Consider the following 26684-nt stretch of genomic DNA (forward strand, 5'->3'; position numbering starts at 1 on the left):
GGAAATTTGGACATGCTTCGCTGCGCGGCGGTCATAATAAGAAGACGTGTAGATAAACAACGTTAACGGTATTGTTTCCATAGCGGGCTGTTACAAAGCTGTTCACCAAAACGAAGCTACAGGCATATCTGTTATAGAGCTATGTAGAAACACGGCTATATTTGTATACAAGTTAGACATGTTTGAAGACAGGAAAATGTTCTTACCGTCTGTGCTGGAGAAAGTGAAGTACTAGGCGTCTCTTCTAGAGAAAATTCCCGGTCTTTTGATCAGTCTTCTGGCAAACCACAAAGACGCCAAAATACACCTGCATACGTCAGTGAACCGTCCCGCTCTTTGCCCATTCATCTGGTTAACCAGACATTTGCCATAACTAGTTATCTACCGCTGGCGCCTTTTTATCTATTATGGTAAACCACAATTTTGCCACAGTTCAGCCAAAAGCATTTACTTTGCTGTTTCTATGCCAAAACGCAGGCAGGCAAGCTACTAGTTATTTTCTTTTACTCGGCTATCTATACATGGTTATCAGCACACAATGTTGAGCTAATTCACTAACTCAATACTCATCATGCATATCACAAGTTTAAACAACGAAAACAGAAAGTATGGAGTCAGCAAAGCTAAACGAGTTATTCCAGATGGGCAAGAACAAGGTAGGCAATTGGTGTGCTTGTCAGAACGTTAGACTGCATTACAGCAGTTTAAAGCCAGACATCACGGTACGCTAGAACAAAACAAGGTAACTTTAGCCTGTATAGGGCTGTATCAAGTTGTCCAAATGAATAGGTAATTGTAGACGTTGTTGTTGTATTATTGCATGTTGATGCACGGGGCTAAAACCGGGGAAACGGACAAATATTAGCCACGCGTGATTATTTATTATTTTTTTTGCGCGCGGGGGGGGGGGGGGGGTGATGGGTGTGCGTACCATAGCATTCATTCCTGCAGGCGCCCCTGGTAACAACAGTGACAACTTGCCATTGAAAAAGGAGTGCGGTCACACCAGTGACTCAGACATCACATGTAAACTTTTAAATAAATGTACAAAAAAAAAAAAAAAAAAATTCAGCTGTCCCTTGGGTGTATTCTTATAGCAAATGAGTGAAGTAATCATGTGGTCTAAGTTTAAATGTTAAAAAAGAAATACATTTTTAGACATTTTGCCATGCCAAAAATTGATGTTTCTGTGCCCATAAACCCTATACTGTGCTTTGGTCATATTTCCCCATCTGTGTTTTCCAATTTTTCTGTGCACTTCTCAACAAACCTAGTCACCACTGTAAGCATTTGAGTGCAGGTAGATGATTAGCTCCTTAGCTAGCCACAACGCTACCACCGCCCCATTCAGTATGTAATTGGGCCATGGGCAATATAACTGGGCCAAACCCACTATGCTGCTCTTTAAAACCCAAACAATATCTTGTTTGATCTTTTTCAGACAAATATTAATGTCAGTGCAGTTAAATTAAGCAATTAAACATTTTGCTAAAATGTCTCAAAGTTTATATAGAATACATTTTCTAGACTGGTCCCCTTCATAAGATAGCATGCACATTGATTACTCAACGGTTGTGAACACATAATAAATTGACACAGCTGACACCATATGTCCAAGACAGTCCCTTTTATTTTCATCTCATCAATAATTTCATTCAATTAATTTCCATTTTTCAGTTCATAATTTTAATTAGTTCGGCAACTCAATGAGTCACAAGTGTATTTCTAAAAGATAGCTTCAGAGGCACTTGAACAAAAAACAACAGAAGCTGCTTTTTCAAAAGAATACATGTAGGATAGTACAAAAGTAAAAACAGGAGTAGAGAGGTTGTGCGGGAGGAGGGGATGTCACACGTGGATGAAACACAGATGCATGCTTGATACTAAATCATCATCATAAAACAGATCCCAAAATTAAGCCAAGAGGGAAATGTCTTCTTCACATAGTTGTTTAAAATTGATATAATGTGATTACTTGCAATCCCCAATCTTCACACTATCTCCCCCGACCAGATTCAAACACAATTTAGGATTTACTTCAAGAAGGTTTCTATGTCAATGATGATCTTTACAGAGCAAATACTGAGCTAGGATCAGCAGACAACCCTCCTCCCAACTTTTTTTTGCAATGGACCTCTTAAGCCATGGATCATCAGCACAACATATGTATCCAACTATGCAATTCTGGTGGAGAAGTCACGGTTTCCCCTATGGGAAAATGGCCAGGGATTCAGAAAGATCCCCTATGGGAAAATGGCCAGGGATTCAGAAAGGTCCCACCCGACACAACACAGTAGACACGGTCATTTTGAAATGGTTTGACATGCATTTTGGTGAAGTGGTTTTGAGAAGGGAAAAGGAATACCTCCACCCTGCCACCATGCATAGCTGGGATCGCACAATTCAACATAAAAAGGTGCATAGAAAAATACATATATACACATCTGAAGTAGCCTACAGGGGAAAACAGATAAAAACAAAAAGGGTTAGATGAGAGGGGAAAAAAATAAAAGGACAAAAGGAAATATATTGGAGTGATTATTACAAAGGCAAGAAATGTATGTTCGATTATGCCAGCCATATAAATGACAGACTGCAGCAGATGCTGGAGCAGAATTAGACTCATGAGAGCCCACCGCTCCCAAACTCTAGGCTATAATACTACAATATACAATATATATGGAGAAGTACATTTTATTCCATCAATTTAGGGATCTTTTTTTTTCTTTTTCTCTCCACCAACTGAAGTTGTAGACCCAGTTATGTAGTACACTGGGTACAATTCAGTTTCAATGTCTTAAAGCTTGTTGAACACTTTGAACACAAATTTCTATACATAAAAAAAACATGAGTTAATAAGTCATTGTAAGATGACAAATTGTAAGTGTACTGTCACCTCTTTGAATTACATTAGAATATTATGAGGAATAATCAAACACCAGTGGACCAATAAGAGATGAGGTCAAAGGTGACAGAACTGAATTCATATCATGGCTAATGTCACCAGTTTTTAGGTCCCTAAAGAGATAAGACTGTGTGTGACTGTGTGTGTGTGTGTGTGTGTGTGTGTGTGTGTGTGTGTGTGTGTGTGTGAGTGCTATTTTACAAGGGCTGTTCACACCAAGAACAATAACTATAAGGATAATGACAAAAAAGCAACATTCTAGCTAATATGAATGACAAAGTCCACACATAAACGATAACATGAAGAATGATGAATGAGCTGACAGCCAATCAGAATTCATCCAATTTTAACCATCAATACATCGTTCATCAGTGTGGATGCTTTTATTGTTATAGTTACAGTTATCTTATTAGTTATCGTTCCAGGTGTAAAGGGCCCTTTAATCTAAGGCTAGAGCTTACACATAGAAATGGTACAGATGTGTGCCTGTGCTTGTGCCTGTGCTTGTGTGTACAGGTTGTGTGGGTTGACGTATGTATGTAATTTGTTATGCCTATGTGTGATGAAACATGTGAATGGATGTGTGTGCATGGGTGCAGTTGTTTTATTCTGAACTATTGTGTAGTGATTTTAGCTTGTGCTCTGCAACCTCTGAGTTATTGGGGTGGTGTTGAATGTAGGTTGAGTTTGGGTTCATATATACGTGTGTGTGTGTGTGTGTGTGTGTGTGTGTGTGTGTGTGTGTGTGTGTCTAGTCTAGCAGCGATGGTTCGGCTGGTCGGATGATGGTGGGCCGATTTGGAGCTGAGGGAGGTCTTCTGCTGCAAAAAGAGACAAAGGGAGAAAGGGAGTGAGATAGATAGACAGACAGACATACAGAATGAGATAGAGAGAGAGAGAGAGAGAGAGAGAGAGAGAGATGAGGAGTATGGCCATGTAGGGTCAAAGGAAGACCAAGATCAAGGGAGGGACACAGGAAAAAGAAATATGGAGAGAATGAAAGTATGAAGGGAGACAGGAAACAGAGACAGACACAGGAAATGACAAACGTAGCGGGCACAGGGTAGAGAGAGCAGGAGAGGAACTGAGGGAGGTACATTGCCATGAAGGAAAGGAGAAAACAATACAAACAAACAAACAAACAAACAAACAAACAGGAAACAGAGACAGGCACAGGAAATGACATACGCAGTGGGCACAGGGTACAGAGAGCAGGAGAGGAACTGAGGGAGGTACATTGCCATGAAGGAAAGGAGAAAACAATACAAACAAACAAACATACAAACAAACAAAGGGTTGGGCTTACCTAGGTACACCAGGGGGCAGTGCTGGGGGCACTCTGGCAGGGCGTGAGGGCACCTGGGGGGGTGCAGGGGTGGGGTCCATGGTGCTGTTCCCAAACGCAGGGGGAGGACCGGGGCGGGACGGGATTGGGGGCGCCCCAAAAGCAGGCGAGGGGTTCTGGGGCGGCCCCGGCGTGGGTCCCCTCACTGCTGGGGGGCGACCGGGGGGAGCAGCACTGGCTGGTGGAGGACGACGTTGGGAGGGGGGGCTGAGGAGAGAGATCAAAAACGAGAGAGTGAGAGAGAGGTAAGGAGAGGTCAAAAACAAGAGAGTGAGTGTATGAGTGTGTATGTATGAGAGTGAGTGTGGAAGGAAGGGAGAGAGAGAGGGAAGGAGAGAAAGAATAGGTTGTGTGTGTAACATTATAAGTAGCTGCTAGCTGTCCTTCAGCAACCTTATTTGATTACTTCATTTGTAAGTCGCTGTGGATGAAAGCATCAGCTAAATGGAAGAATATAATGTAAACCTATGTGAAAGTGTGCCTTCTTAGCTAAATGGAGAAATGTTATGTAAATGTAATGTATGTAATGTGAATGTAATGTGAATGTAATGTGATAATGTGAATATAATGTTAATGTAATGTATGTAATGTGAATGTAATGTATGTTATGTATGTAATGTGAGAGTGTACCTGCTGTCCTTCTGCAGCCAGTTGTCGTCGACGGGTGGAGGTACGGGCACGGAGATGGTGGTGGTGCTGATGTCGCCGATGATCTTGAGCGCCTCCTTGAGGGCGTGGTACATGCGCAGCATCTCGTCGCGACGCTGGGCCTGATCGGCCGACTCCTCCATCAGACTGCTCTGGTCGCCCGAGCTGTACAGGTAGGAGAGCAGCTCACAGTGGATGAACTCCTTCGCCTGAAAAGGCAGGGAGATATAAACGGAATACTATTAAAATATGGATTATGCCGTGTGGAGTGGGTTATGCAGAGTGTTACCATACAAAATCGAAAATATTTTTCCCTGAATTTTTCAAGGACTACACAAAGCTGAATTTTCATAACCATTATAAGGGATAATTTTCATAACCCTATAGGTCAGGGGTTTTCAACCGGTGGTCCGCGGCGTCATTGCAGGTGGTCCGTGACGCATTCCAGCCTGCGTAATTTCACAATTACTTGGATTACTTGTTTGTCAGGATGATGGTCCCTGGCACAGAAACAGTTGAAAACCCCTGCTATAGGTTATAGGGTAAAGATTAATTTTCATAACCATTATAGGGTATAGGTTATAGGCTAAAGCTGAATTTTCATAACCGTTATTGGTATAGTTGAATTTTCCATTATAGGGTATAGGGTATAGCTGCACTGACGCTGTTGATCATGAGGTGCATGATGGTCTTGGGCATGAGGTCGCGGATGGATTTGTTGATGATGCCGATGTAGGAGTCCACCAGGTTCCTAATGGTCTCCACCTGCCGCTCCAGCTGCGGGTCCATGGAGATGCTGTTGTCGCTGCCCTCTCTGGAATCCTCAGTGTCCGCCTGAAACAGCACGGCAGCGGAGAAGACAGACTCAGACACGAACACAGGGAAAAATATACACAGGAAATACACAGTATGTATATTTGGAGAGACTCGCACAGCAGAATGTGCATGGAAAATATGATGTGCAGCTGTTATTGGTACTTTCGGGAGAGAGAGAGAGAGAGAGAGAGAGAGAGAGAAAGAGAGAGAGAGAGAGAGTCAGTAACTAACAGGGATAAGGGAGGGAAGTGAAATCTTTGGGGTCAGTGTATGCTTCATATGGTGCATTAATTCAATTCAGTAGACCAGGGCTGCCCAACCTTTTTTGAACCAAGATCTACTTTTAAAGTTGACAGTGTCCCAAGATCTATTAAGCCAAACAGAAAAGCCGTAGTCATTACCGGTAACTACATATACCGGTAAGTATTCTGCTATTTCAATTCTGCTCTTCCTCAGAGTTTGCACAATTCTGTAATCTCAATACCCAAACACTCAGTATCCCCATGCTCTAAAACTGATTGGACCCTGTTCATTGTTGCTAGAAACTATGTTTATTATTATTATTAGTTGTAGTAGTAGTAATAGTAGTAGTAGTAGGCCATTGTCATTATTATTATTGCCATCATTCTGTAGGCTACTTGGCTAATGGTAAGACTCAATGTGGTGTGAAACAAAATGTTAAGTATTTTTTCAAAGCTGTGAAATTCTCAGCTCGATTCGTCCCACAACCCAAGGTTGTCCTCACCTGCTCTGCACACGGTTGTGTTGCACTGCTTTGTGCACCGTAAGTTTGGAAAAACCTGTGCTGCACAAGAGACTGATCCAACCTACTGAAAGTGTACGTATTCTCGAATGCTGCCCAAGGGGTTGTGTTGTGTTTCAACCTGTTATCACTCTATGTTTTGTTGTAGTTACAGACAAATGGATCCATAGCGCTGTGGACGTCAATTTCCGATCTAGCCTAAAGACTGCAAATAACTCGAATAGTCGATTCAGCACTTACCTGTAGAGTTAAACTTGTGCTTGTGTGTCAAAACTATGTAACCTATTGGTGTGATAGGCTACTGTAAGAAAGTGAAATGAATAAATGTATGGATTAGAGATAGAGATTGAGATTGGATAAGAGGCTATGAGTGATTGCATCTTAAAAGCATTGCCGAAACCTATATTTTATTTAAGGAATGTTATTATATTTTACAAGTCTATACAATATTTTCTCATGACTGGGACTCCCCTATGCTATCGACAGATTAACTGCGATTGACTGGTTGGGCAGTAGATACTATTGTAGATGGACAGATTAACTGTGATTGACTAGTTGGGCAGTAGATACTATTGTAGATGAACAGATTAACTGTGATTGACTGGTTGGGCATCCTTGCAGTAGATACTACTGTAGATGGATGGATAGATGGAGATGAATAGATGGGGATGGATATATGGAGATGGATAGATGGGTGGAAGGATGGATGGATAGATGGATGGATGGATGTATAGCTGTCAGCTTGGTACCTGGTCATTCTCTGGGAAAACCCCAGCCCTGAGAAAAGAGGCCTTCCAGCTGTCTATGTCATCCTGAGAGTCACAGGACAGCTCGATCTGACGCAGGTCCTTATACACATTCCTGCACAAACACAAGGAGGAGCTCAGTCACCATACTGTATAGCACAGGAATAGGAGCAGGCTTCATTTGGTCTCTTTTTGCACCAAACCTATAGCTAATTACAGGAAAGGAAGGAAGGCTGCACTCTGCATTAACGTTCTCCTCTCCTTTACCGGAGTACTACACAGTCACAACATACACCATTAGACACCTGTACAATCAATCCTTTCAAGGAAAACACACACACACACACACACACACACACACACACACACACACACACACACTCACCTTTGTTCAGTGTTAAAGATGGCAAAGGTGTGTTTGGTTGACATGAAGCCCTTCTCCACATCTTTGATCCTCAGGTTATCCAGAGGGAGCATGTATTTCTTTTCTTTCTCCTGATGAAAACAAACACACACACACAAAAAAAATCAATAAACATATAAAAACATGCCCTGGGGATCAATAAAGTATCTATCTATCTATCTATCTGCACATACATGTACACAGGTTACCCACACTCAGGTTACCCTGGTAACAGAGGCTAGGCTACCCACACATACACAGTTAAGCCAGGTGTCCCAGAAGCACTGAAAGAATACTACTACTAACCTCATCATCCTTGTACCAAGACAGAGACTCTGCTGTCAACACAAACCAGTACTCCTTAGACCCGCCCTTCATAATACTGATGTTGATGGTCAACCAACCACGTCTGATCACCTGCAAGAACAGGGGCAAGATGACAACAGTGAGATCTGGCAGTAACCAATTACACATCTTCTCAACCTTCTCCTCTGGGGCGTCTCATTGACTGATGCTGAAGCTTATGTGTTTACACTGACAAGAGAGGGCAGGGGTGGGGGGGGAGGGTATACTTCGAAACAAGGTCACTGGCTTACCCTCAGTAACTTTGGGAGTAACTGCTGATCTCCAAAAGAACGCTTTACTGCACATGCTGCTTCTGAAGTGACATATTGTTTTAAGATCAGCGGTAACTTCTGAAGTAACCTCCTGAGTAACCCCGTAACCTCACTTAGTAGAACACCCCTCAGATTCACCGAGGTCTGTCATGCAACCAAAGTCCAAGATGGCCACCAGCTGTGGTCCCCGATCTGGTGCAGAGATCTAGTGGCTCTCACAGGAGTCAGGACCAGAGCTGATTCAGAGTTGGAAAATATCTGGCAACTCTACACAAATATTATTCACTTTGGATAAAAGTGTCAGCCAAATGACATGCAGTATTTTTCGTTTTAATTCACTTTATAAATACATCAATTGGTACTAATACTACTATGTAGCAATGACCATGTTAGCATGACATACCCTTATGAGAAGCATAAGACAGACATAAACAGAAATATAAGGAAAGTACCCTCACAGGAAGATGTAGTTACTATGTAAGGTATTATATGGTTATACATTGTATGTCTGTGAGTGAGTTCTCCAATTTGTTTGGTTGTGAGGTTTCATACTGGGTTACTCATTAAATGCTACATTCATAAAAGCACATCTGGTTAAGAGACAGAATAATGGAACCAGTGAAACATTAATTATTATTATTATTATTATCTTCATCATAATCATTAATATCAGTATACACAACCCTATGCTTTAAGCACAGATTTCCTCCCTCTTGCAGATATTTTGATTGAAACTGTAACAGGTCTTTTCACCTTAAACCTTCACCTATAGTTACCCTAGGTAGGTCTTTTCACCTTTGGTTAAACGTTGTGGAGGTTAAAAGGTTACATATGTTGGGATGCAGATGAGGGTTAGCAGCTTAGCGGCGTTTCATGAAAACTGTGATGCTTAGCGCCATTCAAAGCTGCTTAGCGTTGTTTCTCGTCATCAGCTCAAGCGTGAAGCTTGACGCATAAAAGCAAGTTACACATACTAGATGTGGTTAGTAGTTTAACGAGGGAGCAAAGGAGTGAGTGAAAGAGAGAGAGAGAGAGATAGAGAGAGAAGTAAGAGCGAGAGAGAGAGAGAAAGAAAGAGAGAGAGCTGGCAAATACAAATGAATAGCTTACAAAAGCTAGACAGTAGGAACTTATCTCGTACAGTATTTCTGTGGAAGAAAGCCCCACGTCCCTAGGAGCAAAACCAACATGCCAAAAGGTAGTAGTCATGCTTACAAGGTTAGGGTCACTATGTTGACAGGGTGGGTTATTATGTGTTACACATGCTGCTGTTGGTGACGATAGGGTTATTGTTTGTTATCTTTCTAAAAGGTTAATTAAAGCACTTGAGTGAGAACGGATCTGACCAAACAAAATGCAAAACAGAGTGAAAGTGCTACCCAACATACTGTACACGTCATGTACATTTGCAAAAGACAAGATCCTTTCAAAAATAGGAAAGATGCTCCATCAATAATCAAGGTCAAAAGTTTAAATCTCACGTTATGAACAAAAGTCAGTACATTGACATTACCATACAAACACATTTGAGAGTGTAACTTCAAAACAAATGTTCGCTTAAGCACAATAACATAAGATATTGAACCCCCAGGTGATTAAAGGAGTTAGCTGCATCCTTCAGTCTTCAGTGGTAAGGAAGGCAGTGCCCCCTTCTCACCACAGGGTGGCAGTGTTCGCTGAGAGATGGGACTCCTCCAGTATTAGGACACAGCACAAACACACATATAACCAGAAGAAGAAAACACTCCACAGCAGTTCTCATCTCACACAGATGCATTCAGTAAATTTAAGAAGATCAAAATAAGAACACATTTGAAATTGTAAAACAAATGATTGTAAAACAAATTCTTAATAGACACATTCTGGCACAGGAATTACTTGTACTTTTATAGTTCTTAATCTGGAATACATGAGACCTATTAGGTCACAATGCATTAATCTGAGTATTACACTAATATAACATCTAATTTACACCTATACTAACATAAAAGTAATCTTGTATTTACATGAACCTCTGTGAGCAAAAACCCTTAAATTCCATTTTCATTTCTAATGTCCCAGTTTGAACACAACATTAGATGAGGACAAATTTAATATGTTCTCACCATCATATAAGTCCCTGCAACCTATAGATTTCCAGAATATGTGCATCACAGCCAGATAGTTCAAATAGCTCACACATCTCAGAATACCAGAATGTGTGTATTTACAGTGGAGAAGATATGGAAAACTATGGAAAACTTTTCCAAGACAGGTTGTTGAGGTACAGTTGCAGAGACAATGCCTTCCCACTGTATTCTTAATCTAGGTCCAGGTTGAGGTTGTGAATGTTGTTATATTATTATTAAATCAAGCTGGTGTGTCTTGAGCATTATGATGCATAATAATGGCTGTCATGCGTCACCCAGTTGGGTGCTGCTCATTGGTGGCGGTTAATGAGGTTCCCCCTTCACTCTAGTCTATAGCACTTTGGGTGCATTGAAAAGCGCTATATAAATGCAGTATGATGTGAGGTCAGTTTGGGTAAAGAAATTGATAAACCTATAAATACGTTTCCTCTTGATATTTACAGTACTTTTCTGACTCAGCTAGTTTTCTGTCTAGTGAAATCACTCAGCTACTACCAGCAGAGAACCCAGGACTACAACACAGATCTGGGTGAAGGCCATTGTCTCTTTCAACCTGGTGGTTTTTAACAGGATAGATCTGTAAGTTAAATCAAACTCCTTTGAGTCTGACCTTGTCCTCGTCTTTGCCTCCGTGTCTGCCAAACTAGCATGCGCGCGCACAGGATCACAAGATATACAGCGAAGTCACAGATGATACAAGTGCAAAGTGCAAAGTCTCAAATGTATAAATTCTTCAGATAAGCAAACCAGGTGACGACCTGCAGTGTTTCTTAGCATCAAACATCAACTGACAGTTCAAAAAGACAAAAAGTGACAGTCTATGTAGATTTGACTTTATGAAGTGTTTTTTTTTTTACATTTAACAGTATGTGTTTACATGCACATATTGTTGATGAAGTGTGTGTGTATGTGTGTGTACAGTATGTGGTGTGTCTGTGTGTGATTAAAGAATAAGCACCATTTGGGCTTACTCAACTAACACTCATTATCAGCCACTAACTAAGGCCTTTTCTGAGAGCATCAGTTAGACGACATGTCAGTTAGAGCGTGATGGAAAAGAGATGTTAAAAACTAGAGTGTCAGTTAGAGCGCAGATATGACTTACCAAAATCTCCCCCTTTCACAGGGAAGGAGTTATAGGGCAGCAGAGAGAGAGAGAGAGAGAGAGAAAGAGAGAGAGTGTGTGTGTGAGAGAGAGAGAAAGATAGATAGATAGAGAGAGAGAGAGAGTGTGTGTGTGTGTGAGAGAGAGAGAGAGAGAGTGTGTGAGAGAGAGAATGTGAAAGATATTATGTGAGAGAGAGACAGAGTGTGTGAGAGAGAGACAGAGAGATTGTGTGAGAGTGTGTGTGTGTGAGAGAGAGAGAGAGATACACAGAGAAAGAGAAAGTAATGGTTTGAAAGAAAAGATAAAACATAAAGAACAGATAAAAAAAGAGGGAAGTGGGAAAGGAACAGTCAGAAAAGAAAGAGCATTACCAACACAGGAAGAAAAGAAGAGAGAGAGCGAGAGGGAGAAATAAAAGAGGGGGAACGAAAGAGAGGGAGAAATAAAAGAGGGGGAACGGAAGAGAGGGAGAAATAAAAGAGGGGGAACGGAAGAGAGGGAGAAATAAAAGAGGGGGGAACGAAAGAGAGGGAGAAATAAAAGAGGGGGAACGAAAGAGAGGGAGAAATAAAAGAGGGGGAACGGAAGAGAGGGAGAAATAAAAGAGGGGGAACGGAAGAGAGGGAGAAATAAAAGAGGGGGAACGAAAGAGAGGGAGAAATAAAAGAGGGGGAACGAAAGAGAGGGAGAAATAAAAGAGGGGGAACGAAAGAGAGGGAGAAATAAAAGAGGGGGAACGGAAGAGAGGGAGAAATAAAAGAGGGGGAACGGAAGAGAGGGAGAAATAAAAGAGGGGGAACGGAAGAGAGGGAGAAATAAAAGAGGGGGGAACGAAAGAGAGGGAGAAGAGGACACAAGTCACACGCTCTTGAACACTGATGACCACAGGGGGCCCACACAGAATTAGAGGCAGTAGAGCTTCTTACTATCGATGCCAATACTGTGACAATAACACGCAGTCCGAGGGGCGGGATAATCAGTTGTCTTTCAAATTCCCTCTGCACGCAATAGGACAGCGGCAGCTCTATGAGTCCCATGCGTTTCCCACCAGCGGAGCTAGTTGGCTAGTTCAAACGTTTGCCAACTTAATAAAAGCTTAACTCGTGTCACACTGTTCGCCAGCAGCAACATCCATCTTATTTGTTTTCAAGTAGCAGGGAATTCAAGCCAAACCGTTGCAACTCTGCCATCAATCATTATGTTAAGCCCACCTAACGACTCTATACACGATTTCATTGGCCTGATTGAGTTTCGATTTCTGGAGCTCACAAGCCAACGGAGAGTTGCTAGACTAGCCCTGGCAGCCAATGTAATTTGCTGCCGCTAGAGGCGCGTCTAGATTTCTAGGCTAGTACTTAATTGCTTTGAAACATTTTATCACTGGCGCACCAACCAGCCTCCCTATAAGATGTTTACTTCCTGTTCAGGGCACACGTCACAGTTCTACTCCTCCAATTCCCTGGGGCTGCACATGCAGCACTGACATCACTGAATGCAATCATCAAAGGGAGCTCTTCTCGTGCACTGCAGCATTCAGTCAGGGGGTTCTAGTCTGAGCAGTACAGTAGACAGTCAACAAGTCTACTTGGGCTGACCACAAAAAAAAAAAACTCATCACATCACAGACACAGGAAGGAAGAGCATGCTGGGAACTTCCTGTTGTTGGTGAGGGAGATGATGGGGGCGGGAGCTGACGGTATCAACTCTGTGTGACCCACGCCAGCGCACAGGAAGGGAAGGGTCACATGATTTGGGTTCCGCTAGAGATCCTGTGTGTGTGTGTGGTGTGTGTGTGCGCGTGTGTGTGTGTGTGTGTGTGTGTGTGTGTGTGTGTGTTATTTCACTGACTGTGCTCTCTGACAGTATGTGTAATGACACAGACAGCGAGACAGTGAGTGGACAGACACTGACTGTTCAAGAAACAGGAAAGGAGAATGTCTGAGGTTGTCAGTTACCTGGTTGGGCATGGCTCTTTTCTTGCTCACATTGGCGGTCCTTTGCTGAGCACTAGAAAAATCACACACACACACAAACAGATACAAAAACTATATTTCTAACTCATTTCAATATGTTTTATCTGCAGGTATATTTGAGTAATACAATAATCACACTGCTTGGACAATTGTATGACCTTTTTAATCCAAATTCTTTTTTTGTTTGTTTTTTGCAAAGGCATGGCTACATGCTTTCTTAAATGACTACAATCCCATAATTCAGCTAGTGGTCCTGAAGTTAGTGAGGGAGCAGGTATAGCACCACAACAGCTTGTGCAACAAAGAACAATAAACTGCATAAGTAAATGTATGTAGATATGGGCCTTAAAGGCGCTATAAAGAACTATAAACTGCATAATTAAATGTATTGTATGTATATATGGGCCTTAAAGGCGCTATAAGCAATGTTGAGCAACTTCACTTCAGTTGATGTTAAAACAAAACAGAGAGGTAGCTCGCTCCTCCCTCACCTTCCGACCAATTAAATTGAAATTGCAATTGAAACTCTCCTAAACGTGCAGAAAACAATTTGCCAATTGGCTTTTACTGCAAACATAGACAAATCAGCTCGATGCTTGCACATACCACACAATAACCACTAACTTCATGCCTAATAAACCTTCACCCACCAAGTAAGTTAGGGCCCTATGTGTCCTCTAACCCAGGCATAATCAACACAGTCTCACCCACTATGTCAGTTAGGGCCCTATGTGTCCTCTAACCAAGGCATAATCAACACAGTCTCACCCACTATGTCAGTTAGAGGCCTATGTGTCAGTTAAGGCCCTATGTGTCCTCTAACCAAGGCATAATCAACACAGTCTCACCCACCATGTCAGTTAGGGCCCTATGTGTCCTCTAACCAAGGCATAATCAACACAGTCTCGCCCACTATGTCAGTTAGAGCCCTATGTGTCAATAAGGGGCCATATGTGTCAGTTAGGGCCCTATGTGTCCTCTAACCAAGGCATAATCAACACAGTCTAACCCACTGTCAGTTAGAGCCCTATGTGTCAATTAGAGCCCTATGTGTCAGTTAAGGCCCTATGTGTCCTCTAACCAAGGCATAATCAACACAGTCTCACCCACTATGTCAGTTAGAGCCCTATGTGTCAGTTAAGGCCCTATGTGTCCTCTAACCAACGCATAACCAACACAGTCTCACCCACCATGTCAGTTAAGGCCCTATGTGTCCTCTAACCAAGGCATAATCAACACAGTCTCACCCACTATGTCAGTTAGAACCCTATGTGTCACTCACTTGGCAAATCCAATGAAGTCCTCGTGGTTGGTGTTGATGTAGGAGAGCTCCATGTCGATCAAGAGCAAGACCTGGTTAAGAGAGGACAACAGCTGGTGATACATCATGGCACGGAGGATTCGTAGAAATCTGCCACAGGTCTCATGGATTCATTTACAGTCCTTCAAAACAATACAGAACGCTAAAACATATAGCTACAAATGGTATCTCCCTCTCTCTCTCTCACACACACACACACACATAAACTCTCCCTTTCACACACACACACACACACACACACACACACACACCTGCTCTTTGGTCTTGCCTTCTCGCTCCCTCACATGGGTGGTGACGATCCGCTCAGTTTCCTCCCTTAGCCGGGGGTAAGAAGTCAGCTGGATAAACACACACACACACAGAAAAACACTACTGCAGAAGTTGAAGAAACACACAAGCACCAAAAACTACAAGTGCACAGGCATGCACATGCACTCTCCTTCTTTCTCTCTCTCTCTCTCTCATGCACACACTTGTACATACTGTTGCTTGCATTCAAGCTTAGCCTCACATAAATATCACTTATTTTAACTCTCTAAAATCATGCAGAGCAATGCATGCACGCACACACACACACACACACACACACACACACACACACACACACACACACACACACACAGTTCACAGGAGAAATGGGGTAGTAAGATTGAGGCCCTTGTAGAGAGGTGCACTGTGGGTAGCATGCAGTGAGCGGTCACAACGCAGTCTAGAATGAAGCAGGAGGAGTAATAAGCTCCATCACAGTGTGTGAACAGGAGGGATGTGCTAAAGCAAGGTTGTTACTGCATATTTGCACATGTTCTTGTATTATTGTATTATTTTTCTGCAAATAAAACATTTTTATTTTCTAGCATTATTTTGCCAAATTTTGCTAATGACATTTGTTTGATATTGTGTATAAATAGTGTACATCCTTAATTAGAACTTCTTGTTCATAAAGCATTTTTTTTTTATTTACAGTGTTTGCAACTGAGTGTGACCTGTGAGTGTGTTAGTGAGGGGCCCAGTTGAGAGGGATTAAAGATGGGAAAGAGACCGGATTTGGGGACCGAAGTGACGTGTTATCAGTGGTGTGTTACAGAGGACAACCCCCACCCACACACACACTCCAAAAAAAGTGGGTATTGGTTCAACTCGCACTGCTAGGGCAGTGTCAGGGAACTACAATGAAGAGAATATGTCTACCAGTACGACAAGATTACAGGACGGATTCGATTATTGGATTGGTGTGTCAACCAGAGCTATAGAGAGAGAGAGAGAGAGAGAGGGAGATTGTCATTGGCAGAAAAACAAGGGGAAAAATGAGTGCTTTGACTTAAAAGAAATAAAATCACCAGGGTGAGGTTAATCCATTGGAGGAAAGGGGAAAAGACAGCACTAGAATTAGCTCTAGCTCTTTTGACTGGACAAGGGGGTCAAAAAATTACAAACAACGGGAGAGGACGGGTGAGGACATCTGGGGCGCATTCCAATAATGTAAGCTAAATTAACTTATGATAATAATAATAACAATAATAATAATGTAAGCTAAATTAACTCAGAATAAAAAAAATAATAATGATACATTTTAATTTAATTAAAAGCATGACACCATTCATGACACCAAAGTTTGATTCACAAATACAAACATACCAATACAATTTATAAAACATTACCATATATTTAGAATAAGTTAGAACTCTCCCTAAGTCCTGTGACTTCGTTTTCCAGGGGAAATAATGCCATGAGGTTATAATGTTTTTTTTTAATAATTAAAAAAAAATCAATAATTATTTGTGGAGTAAAATGCAATATGTCCCAAGAGTTCCTGCTTAGTGTGTGTGTGTGTGTTTATTGCAGTCATTAGTAAAACTAGCCTGTTACCCGACACAAACTCAAGATAAGCATTTTTTAGATTTTGGGGGTTTAACTTAATGCGGCTAGGGAAGTTGAGTGTAACGGGAAGCAAGTGAGGGGGAGAGATAGGAGGGAGGGGTAGCATCGGAAAACTGACTGCAGGTCGGAATCAAACTGTAGTCCCCGTGGACGCTTGGACACGTACAGTATGTGGTCAGGATGCGGTCGCTTGTGCCACAGCTCTCTTTAGATTTAGCATTAATCGTTATGGGAAAACAACGTTTAGCTACTTTTTGGAATAAACTAAAGGAGTATGGTTAGCAGTGCGTTGAACTCTACCAATGGCTGCGCTGATTACGTCATTGCTATGCTAAATGTGTATTTTCTATAGAACTGAGTAAACAACTACTTTTAAAGCCTTTGTTTACAAGATTGGTTATCAGCCCCTTGGAAAACTGGAAGTGAGCAAAGGGTCCCCAAACCAAATCTCAATTGAGATGACAATCAGTGTGGTATCAGCCAGGGGTGCGTTTTCCAAAACCATAGCAACTTTGTTGGTTGCAATGCAATTTCCCATTGCCAACCAGCTAAGTTGCTATGCTTTTGGGAAACGCACCCCAGGGTAGCTCTGACCAGCTTTTTTCATCAGATGGCTAACAGCTTCTGAGCTAATTTGGCCCTTTTCTCGGTTAATTGAAGCTTTTACTGAGGCAATGTAGCCATTTCTGAGGTAGATTAGCCTTTTTGAACTTTTTTCTGAGTTAATTTAGCCAGGCTTGCCACTTATCCTCATTCTTGGAATACGCCCCTGTGGTACACATACACATACAATCAGCATCACAACACAACCTGGACACCCAAGACTGTCCGTGTCCAGGAGACACACACACACACACTCTCTCTTTCAACACAAACACACACTCTCTCTCTCTTTCAACACAAACACACACTCTCTCTCTCTTTCAACACACAAACACACACTCTCTCTCTCTCTCTCTCTCTCTCTCTCCAACTATGTCTTCCTTGTCTCTGTTGACTTTATAGTTCCCTCCTCCTTCTTTTCTTGTCCTCTCACATCTCCTCCTCTTCCTCCTCCTCCTCTCTGTTTCTTGTCTTTCGCTTTACCTTCTCTGTACACTTGCGGATCAGCGTGGAGAGCTCAGACACCACCACGTCCACGCATTTCAGACACGGCTCCTTCAGCTTAACGATCTGTTTCTTCACGATGGCCTCAAATGCCATGTCTGGCGTGAACAGCCCCGTCCTGATGCACCATGGGATTTTTTTTTTTAAAAGTGGGCGGGGAGAGGGAGCAGGTGAGGGGCAGGGGAGAGTTTTTAATTCAATTTAATGTGGCAAGGTTGGGTTGGTTGGCGGGTGGGGTGGGTTGGGTTGGCGGGTGGGGTGGGTTGGGTTGGGAGAGTGGGGGGGGGGTTGGGGGGGGTAAGGAAGAAGCATTGAAGCATTTTTATTGGATGAGGAAATTTAGACTTGACAGGGACACAATGGTAGTATTTCCATTGGATGAACAGGGGGAAGGGGGGTGGGGTGGAGAGAAGTGTTTTGATTGGAAGAGGATATGGATATTGGGGTGGGAAAACAGAAAGGGATGAAATAATAAAAGTTGAGGGGAGAGGGGCCAAAGTAAGTAAGTATGGTTGTTGATGTGAAGTGACATGCAAAGATAAATATGAGATAGGGTGGTGACAGCAATGCAAGAAATAAAGAAAGACAAAGAAAACAAGACAAGAACAGAGAAAAAAAAAAGATTGTTTAGTTCATTAGTCATCATTCAAGACAACACTCTGGTAGACCAGCTACAGGTTTTGGGTACCGGCAACGATGACTGCAATGAGGGGAGTGAGGCAAGCAAGGCCACTTAGTCCTACATAATACCAAAACAAACAAACAAACAAACAAACAAACAAACAAAACAACAAACTACTCCACAGCACCAGCTGTCACCAAGCTTCCTCGCCAACTGCAGCATTGGTGAGATCATGATGGCTCTTGATCATGATCATGATGGCTCTCTTCACACACACACACACACACACCGTCTAATGACTGGGCAAACATGGTTCTTAACACACACACACACACACACCGTCTAGTGACTGGGCAAACAAGGCTCTTACACACACACACACACACACACCGTCTAATGACTGGGAAAACAAGGATCTTAACACACACACACACTGTCTAGTGACTGGGCAAACATGGCTCTGGGGTTAAGGTTTTCTGCGATGACCTAAACCACCAATAATGGGTAAGATGTTGCTTGCTGATCACCACATTGACTCATCTAACAACACCAACAGCCAATCGATTCGCTCCTCACAGAGCCCCGATTGCCCATCTGCCATGATGAGACCATCATTATGATGGCCAAGCTAAGCCACCGACTGAAGAGAACATTCACCATCCACCAACACCAGTGGAGAAGATGTAGGACGCACATCTGGCATGAGTTGCTGCCTTTTGATGGAGTATTGTCCAAGCAATGTCAGTTAGAAATCTTATTTAAGTGCCATGTTGTACAATTGATTACAATTGCTAGGTTAACTTTCAAATTAAAATGTAAAATGTCCAATTTATGGACTAGCTTATTGGAGACAATTCAGTTGGAGAATACTGGCAATGAAACATGACAACCTGTAGCTGGTCTACGAGAGTGCAAGTTGATGAAAGCTAGACCATGCCTTTCTCCTTCATCAACCCTTAAATATGTCTGTCCATCACAGCAAAATAAAACCACACCAAAAGCCCCGCGCTGGGGCATTTAAGACAGGGAGCCAGTAGGGCTGTTGGAGGTCAGAGGAGGGGGGCACTTCAGTACATTCAGACCCCACACAACAGGCAGGAAGTAGAAAACCAAGGTCTGGAAACTGTGTTCTGATTTGTCAATCTGCTCTGAATCCTTGTTTTCGACACTAGCTGGTACGTCAAGTTATATTTTCGATTGAAGGCTGATGATTTAGCTGTGAATATGATCACTTCTTGAATACTGCAAGAGTACATCTGCATCTTCTCAAATCATATCCAGGATCGGACTCCATCCTAGCTCAAGCTCCAAGCAAATGGTTTGGCTAGTTCTTGATCTCAGGACAGATTTACGGTTAAACTGGGCTATCAGTACCATCAGTTCGACTGAAGGGTACCACAACGAAATGTTTGGCAAATATTGGCCAACCAATTTTTTTTCCCTCTCCGTCAAACCCTGCAGACCATGTTGGGACCTTAAAGCCGCCCCCCTTTTCCGAATTGCACCATGCCTCCTCCAACCCCACTGTTTCCTGCTGGACAGCAGTGACAGCGCCCCCTGGTAGGCCAGGAGGCGGTACTGCAGCCTACTCCAGCGGTACCTTGCAGCTGCATTGCCTGACAGTGTTGATCAGTTCCTGAATGACCTGATCGATACACTTCAGACACGGCTCCTTCAGCTTAACAATCTGCTTTTTCACGATGGCCTCGAACGCCAAGTCGGGCGTGAACAGCCCCGTTCTGAGGGCATAGACATACAAAGACACATCCGCACACACAGGGACAACGACGCACAACAGGAGCAGAAGGGAGAGCAGGATGTAAAGGGCAACAGGACAGGTGATGGTGAAGAAGGAAAGAAAGAAAGAAAGAAAGAAAGAAAGAAAGAAAGAAAAGAAATAGAGGATTTGTTGAAAACACAGAATAGACATCTCAATAGTAAATTTGAGGTGTGAATAAAAAAGAGAGAGAGAGAAAGGAACACACACAAATACACAACATACACACACACACACACACACACACACACACACACACACACACACACACACACGCACACACACACACACACACACACACACACACACACAAACAAACATAGAACAGGGGTTGACAGGTGAGTTGTGTTGCCAGGTGTGCAAGACCAAAAGAAAGTGGGAAAAAAGAGAAACAGAATCAGCTTTAGCCATCAAATACATTACTATTGACAAATGAGGCTAGAATACCTCAGACAAAACCTCTAGCACAACACATTGACATTTAGATAGATAGATAGATGGATAGATAGATAGATAGATAGATAGATAGATAGATAGATAGATAGATAGATAGATAGACCGGAAGATATACAGATAGACAGATATATAACAGACAAAGTGAGAAAGGGAGTGAGAGAAAATCAGTCAAGAATGGCGTGAACTTGAGAAATGACAACAGCAGGGAACCACAGATAGATGGAACCAACTCATCAGGTGACAAACACATGGAGACTCTTTTGTGGCTCCTGTCCTAATGCACACTGCAGATTAACCCTTGATGCGCTACAGCTGTGTCATGGCACTATGGTGGTGATCCAATCAGCTAATTAAGCCAAAACACCAGCAATGGTTTCCTGAGCATTTCATCTCTCTGTCTGAGCAGCATCACTTGTACAGGAGCACACCATTAACGTTTAGAGATACTTTAGTGGTGATGGCACAGAACTGCTGTTTATTTTATGAGCATGCTTACAGTAGGTTGATGCTCATAAAATTAATTCAACAACAACAACCAAAAAAAAAACATTTTAAAACTCTTTGGTGATTAGAGATATATTTAGTCTCATGAGTATGCTGTTATGTTGAATATGCTGCTACAAGCACAGTTTAGTGCAGTAGTGTAACGCATGTATAGCAGCGGGGTGAGTGTACTTGCCTGACACCATGGATGTTCTTGATGGCATAACTGATCTCTCTCCTGAGCTCCTTCTCATCAAACTTCATCTGTGATCAGAACATTAGAACATACACATGATATGTTATAGGTCAGGCTGCACTGTGATCAGAACATTAGCACATACACATGATACGTTATAGGTCAGGCTGCACTGTGATCAGAACAATAGAACATACACATATGAAACATTATAGGTCAGGCTGCACTGCAGTTAACAGTAGTGTAGAGGCTAGGGCATTGGGCTAGCTGGTTTTGCCCTTGGACACTTAACCCCAGAGTTGCTTCAGGGGGATTTTTGCCAGCAAAGGGTGTCTGTATGTCACTTTGAATGAATGTGTTCTACATTACTGCCTTTGAAGAACAACGAAAACAACTCACACCTTAATTGATTTTGTAAACATTAATATTGCAAACAGTAACCCCCGCCTCCCACAAAAACGTACAGTGCAGACATACTGTATATTTCTATCAGTGACCTTGGTGTTACCCCACTGCTCTATCAGTGGCCTTGTTGTTACCCCTGCACACTGCTCTATCAGTGGCCTTGGCGTCACATTGCTCTAACAGTTGCTCTCGCACAACTTTGTTATTATACTGCTGGAACTACATAGGGGTACCTTGAAGAGCTCGTAGGGGAAGATCTCGTGGAAGACGCGGTTGATGCGAGCACCTCCAGAAAGTTCCACAGTGTCCACTTGGTCACCTGAGCCCTCGATGCGCTTCTCGAAGTCCACACCGAACTGTTGAACCATCCTTAAGGGAGGACAGAGTAAGGTTGAGTGGGACTGTGTACAAGATTGTGTCTGTGTCTGTGTCAATATTGCTAGTCGCTAGTCAGCTCATACATTAAAGGAGAATTCCGGTGTGATATTGACCTAAAGTGTGTTGAAACATGATACCGAGTGTGAACGTATATCTCATAGCCCATCTCGGCTTGTCCCCTGCACTCCAAAATCTGGCGCTAGTTAGCCGATGCTACCAACAGCTTTTTCAATTGTGGTGCTTCGGCATCGGGCTAGCCATGCAAATAAATCACTGTTTTACACCATTTACGAGGCTCAATGTATCTCCACACTTCATTGGTAGACTACCGAAGGCCCTGACATTTAAAACGAGACATTGAGAACTTTTAAAAAGCACTGGTAGTTTACTTACAAGACGATTTATACAGACAGTATCTTCCCGAAGTTTAGCGTTTGCAGCCATCTTGAATTTAGTCACGATAAGTAGAGCGACGAGTAAGAATGAACAGGTATGATAAGGGATCAGATTTCAAAAATAATTCTGTGGAAGTGCATGGATTCCAGTTTCTTCCAGTAGCAGCAACTGAAATCCATGCATTTCCACGGAATTATTTTTGGAATCTGATCTACCAATGAAGTGTGGAGATACATTGAGCCTCGTAAATGGTGTAAAACAGTGATTTATTTGCATGGCTAGCCCGATGCCGAAGCACCACAATTGAAAAAGCTGTTGGTAGCATCGGCTAACTAGCGCCAGATTTTGGAGTGCAGGGGACAAGCCGAGATGGGCTATGAGACATACGTTCACACTCGGTATCATGTTTCAACACACTTTAGGTCAATATCACACCGGAATTCTCCTTTAACATACTCTGGAAGGACTTGGAAGGGGAAAAATGAAATGCCGTTTCACATCTCAAAACAATTTTTTATTGCTATCTGGAATTGCATCAAAAAAAAAGAAATCTGTGTGGAAATTCTGCAAGGGTACTGTGTGTGCATGTAAATATATGCATGCGGATATATTGATGTATAGGTGTGTCTGTGTGTGTGTGCGTGCGTGCATGAACTCTCACCCTGCAGATCATTCATTTGGAAGTTACTGTGCAAAAGTCAGAGACTGTGTGTGTGTGTGTGTGTGTGTGTGTGTGTGTGTGTGTGTATGTATATGTGTGTGTGTGTGCGTGTGTGTGTGTGCATACGTGCATGGGTACACTCACTGGAGTAAAGCCTTGGTCTTGCGCTGCGGGTCATCGGGCTTGAAGTTTTTGTACTCCTCCACTTCCTTCTCTAGCGAGAGCAGCTGAGACTGCAGTTTGCTGCGCAGAGTCGGCAGAGTGTCGCGGATGTGGTTGGTCAGTTGCTGCAGAGGGAAACCATTGTTATTTTTAAAAAGTGGATGGTGAGATGAACATACAATTAGACGAGAAACATTATGAGGAATAAGATACCTACAGAATGACAAATATATATAGTTTCAGCTTCAGAACAGTAAAGTATAACAAAGAGTGAAAGAGAGGAGAGAGTCAAGATCAGAACTTGGAAGAGACATAAGAAAACAGCGAATGCTGTCATTCATCATTTCAGTTCATCAAGAAAAATACTTAAATAGGACATGAAACACCTTTGTGGGACCTCTTCTTTGACTAGCCTATTTGGGCTAGTGGTTCTCAGACTTTTTCCATCTCTCCCCACTTTGGAGGTAGGGAATTTTCAAGCCCTACCTGACCCCCACCACCCCCAGCAAAATGGAAACGTTAAAATATTATTTGGGCATTTTGGTTTCATGTTACATTTCCCGTTTCAGTCTGCTGGATCAGATGTTATTTTATTTCATGTCTGTCTGTTTATGACTCCTATGTTTGTGTGTGGCTATTTTGTTTTGAGTCTATGACCTCCCATGTAAAAAAAGAAAGGTGTCATCATTCCTGTTCATCGCACCCCATCTGTCATGTCTCTATTTCCCACTCACTTTGAGAACCACTGCGCTAAGATCTCAAAATTCTCTTTTGGTTTAGATTTATTTTGTTAATGTAATTTTGCTCCTTATTTCTCCTAAAGGCAGTTTAGGAGAAACAGATCAAATCTCAATGAGAGCTGATTTATTTCTTGGGAGAGAAAGAAAAGACATTTTTAAGACAAGATATTTTCCTTTGGGATGCCACTCAGTTGAGCTCAATTATGTATGGAGAAATAGGCTAAACAAAGGAGATGACCAGACCAGGTGAGACATGGGTAAGACGACAACGAGACTTACCTGGTTGAGGGCCTTCTGCAGGTGAGGGGTGCCCATCCGCTCGGCTATGTGGCGGTATGCCGGGTGCGACAGGAAGAACTTCCTCTCAGCGGTGAGAGCAGCACTGATGTCCTTCCTGCCGTCAATGTCCTTCTGACTACGGTTCACCACACCAATGTAACCTGGAGGATGCAAACAAGAAATGATACCTTTATGTCATGTCTACATTATGTCTGTGTAAGCCTTGCTATGATTGCAATTGCATGCATGATGTATGCGTGTGTATGTGTGCGAGTGTGTGTGTGAGAGTGTGTGTGTAGTCGCTTTGGTAATTATGTGCCAAATGTAATGTAATGTGTGTTTGTGTGTGTGTAATGTGTGTGTGTGTGTGTGTGTGTGTGTTACCTCTGCGCAGCGGCAGCAGCTTGTTCTCAAAGATGTCTCTCGCATCCGTCCCCTCGTCCATCAGGTCCAGCTTGGTGATCACGCCGATGGTCCTCATGCCTGGGGGTCAGCACAAGGTCAAAGGTCATCAGGGTCACTTTCAGGTCACCTCGTTAATTTATTAAAAGGAGAAATGCATTCATGTGCAGCCACCCACCCACACACACACACACACACACAAAAGTGACTTGACTTGCATCTTCATAAAAACATGACCTATGACACACACACACACACACACACACACACACACACACACACACACACACACACACACACAGGGCATCAATGAATATTCATAGTCTAGTATGTACTGGAAAAGTTGTTGAAACAGAGAAATACATGCCGTCAAACACCAAAACTTACCCTGTGGGTCGACCTCTTTGGCGATCTTGAGGGCGTCCGAGTTAGCGAGGTCAGTGTTAGCTGGCGTCACAGCCAGGATGAGACAATTCTCTCTGGTGATGAACTGAAGGAGCATTTCCCTGATCTGAAACTCAATGTCTACTGGCTGGTCACCCACAGCAACCTTCGTCATACCCGGGAGGTCGATCAAGGTCAAGTTCAAGACTAGAGGTGGGAGAGGACAGGCAAGAGAGATGGAGGCAAAAGGTTTCAAGAGTTCAAGGTTTCTGCAGGTTTCAACAAGTTCAATTCCTGTAAAAGACCCCGTAAGGGAGGAGATATAGGCAGGAAGTTTCTTCAAAGGGAGACGTTCTGGATGCATCATCTACATTCTATGTCCCCAGATGGAATGAATGAAGATTTTGACTTGTCGTCATTTCTATGAAAACGCATTATTTTGAGTGTAGCCTACAATTTTGTTTCTGCTGTGCCTTTATTTTTGTCTGGATATGTACGGTATGTTGGGTTGTGTACTGTGGAAACACTAAGCGCTCCGACTGATGAACGGTCAGTGAGGCCTGATGTGTCAGAGTGCTTGTTGACTCCATGTCGAGCTAGACAGGACACAGGTGCCATTAATTGAGGCAACTTGCCTATTTAAGACTAGGAAGTGGCTAGGGATGAAACACAGTGACGAAGGCCACAAGGCCGAAACATTTGTTACTTGTTACCCCTGTTGCTACATGACAATAAGTCAGGGAAAAAGGAATAAAAAAAATGGAGTGCGATCAACAAATTATATGAAGGACAATCAGACTTTAAGCAGTAATATTGCTAGTACATATTGTTTTTACTGCAAAAAAATTCTATCCAGGCCGCAAAGTTTGTATCAGTTATCAGTTCCGTGTTGATCTTGTTTTGTAGTTACACACCTAGTGTGTTATTCGTTTACATATTTAAGACTGTTTAAGACATAACATTTATATGATCAGATTTTTAGCAATAGGCTAATTGGTCTAACCCACTTTCATTGGATTATGCTAAGCTAGGCTAATGGTCTCAGACTGGGTTATTGCACACACTTATGCTAAACTAGACTAATGGTCTCAGACTGGGTTATTGCACACACTTATGCTAAGTTAGGCTAATGGTCTCAGACTGGGTTATTGCACACACTTATGCTAAATTAGGCTAATGGTCTCAGACTGGGTTATTGCACACACTTATGCTAAACTAGGCTAATGGTCTCAGACTGGGTTATTGCACACACTTATGCTAAGCTAGGCTAATGGTCTCAGACTGGGTTATTGCACACACTTATGCTAAGTTAGGCTAATGGTCTCAGACTGGGTTATTGCACACACTTATGCTAAATTAGGCTAATGGTCTCAGACTGGGTTATTGCACACACTTATGCTAAACTAGGCTAATGGTCTCAGACTGGGTTATTGCACACACTTATGCTAAGCTAGGCTAATGGTCTCAGACTGGGTTATTGCACACACTTATGCTAAGCTAGGCTAATAGTCTCAGACTGGGTTATTGCACACACAGACAAGAGAAGGTTATGAATCCCCCCAACTAGCTTTTGGTGTGTCCCTG

At 42.6% G+C, this 26684-nt stretch overlaps 1 protein-coding gene across 10 annotated transcripts in view; it reads right to left on the reverse strand.

Moving 5' to 3' along the window:
- Positions 1 to 1612: 1612 nt before the first annotated feature.
- LOC143125482 (dynamin-2-like) overlaps positions 1613 to 26684 on the reverse strand; it is a 37237-nt gene continuing 12165 nt past the window's right edge. The window contains exons 4-21 of one of the 10 annotated variants that reach the window (XM_076287050.1): positions 25104 to 25307; positions 24699 to 24797; positions 24315 to 24475; positions 23278 to 23420; positions 21932 to 22067; positions 21294 to 21361; positions 17739 to 17877; positions 15026 to 15112; positions 14736 to 14806; positions 13436 to 13487; positions 9385 to 9414; positions 7933 to 8043; positions 7609 to 7718; positions 7227 to 7338; positions 5562 to 5732; positions 4881 to 5107; positions 4212 to 4457; positions 1613 to 3723 (exon numbers count right to left, since the gene is read on the reverse strand). In XM_076287050.1, the coding sequence (XP_076143165.1) occupies positions 3657 to 3723; positions 4212 to 4457; positions 4881 to 5107; positions 5562 to 5732; positions 7227 to 7338; positions 7609 to 7718; positions 7933 to 8043; positions 9385 to 9414; positions 13436 to 13487; positions 14736 to 14806; positions 15026 to 15112; positions 17739 to 17877; positions 21294 to 21361; positions 21932 to 22067; positions 23278 to 23420; positions 24315 to 24475; positions 24699 to 24797; positions 25104 to 25307 (2234 nt within the window). In that variant the 3' untranslated portion in view covers positions 1613 to 3656. Of the gene's footprint in view, positions 3727 to 4211; positions 4458 to 4880; positions 5108 to 5561; positions 5733 to 7226; positions 7339 to 7608; positions 7719 to 7931; positions 8044 to 9353; positions 9415 to 13435; positions 13488 to 14735; positions 14807 to 15025; positions 15113 to 17738; positions 17878 to 19981; positions 20121 to 21293; positions 21362 to 21931; positions 22068 to 23277; positions 23421 to 24314; positions 24476 to 24698; positions 24798 to 25103; positions 25308 to 26684 lie in introns of those variants that run through there. The other 9 variants (XM_076286994.1, XM_076287001.1, XM_076286987.1 and 6 more) reach the window with 9 other exon arrangements.

This window comes from Alosa pseudoharengus, unplaced genomic scaffold (assembly GCF_046254945.1).
Source record: "Alosa pseudoharengus isolate Yale_2024_CS ecotype anadromous, Long Island Sound unplaced genomic scaffold, YU_APseudo_1.1 YU_APseudo_1.1_scf_1, whole genome shotgun sequence".
In the NCBI taxonomy this organism is placed as follows: domain Eukaryota; kingdom Metazoa; phylum Chordata; class Actinopteri; order Clupeiformes; family Clupeidae; genus Alosa; species Alosa pseudoharengus.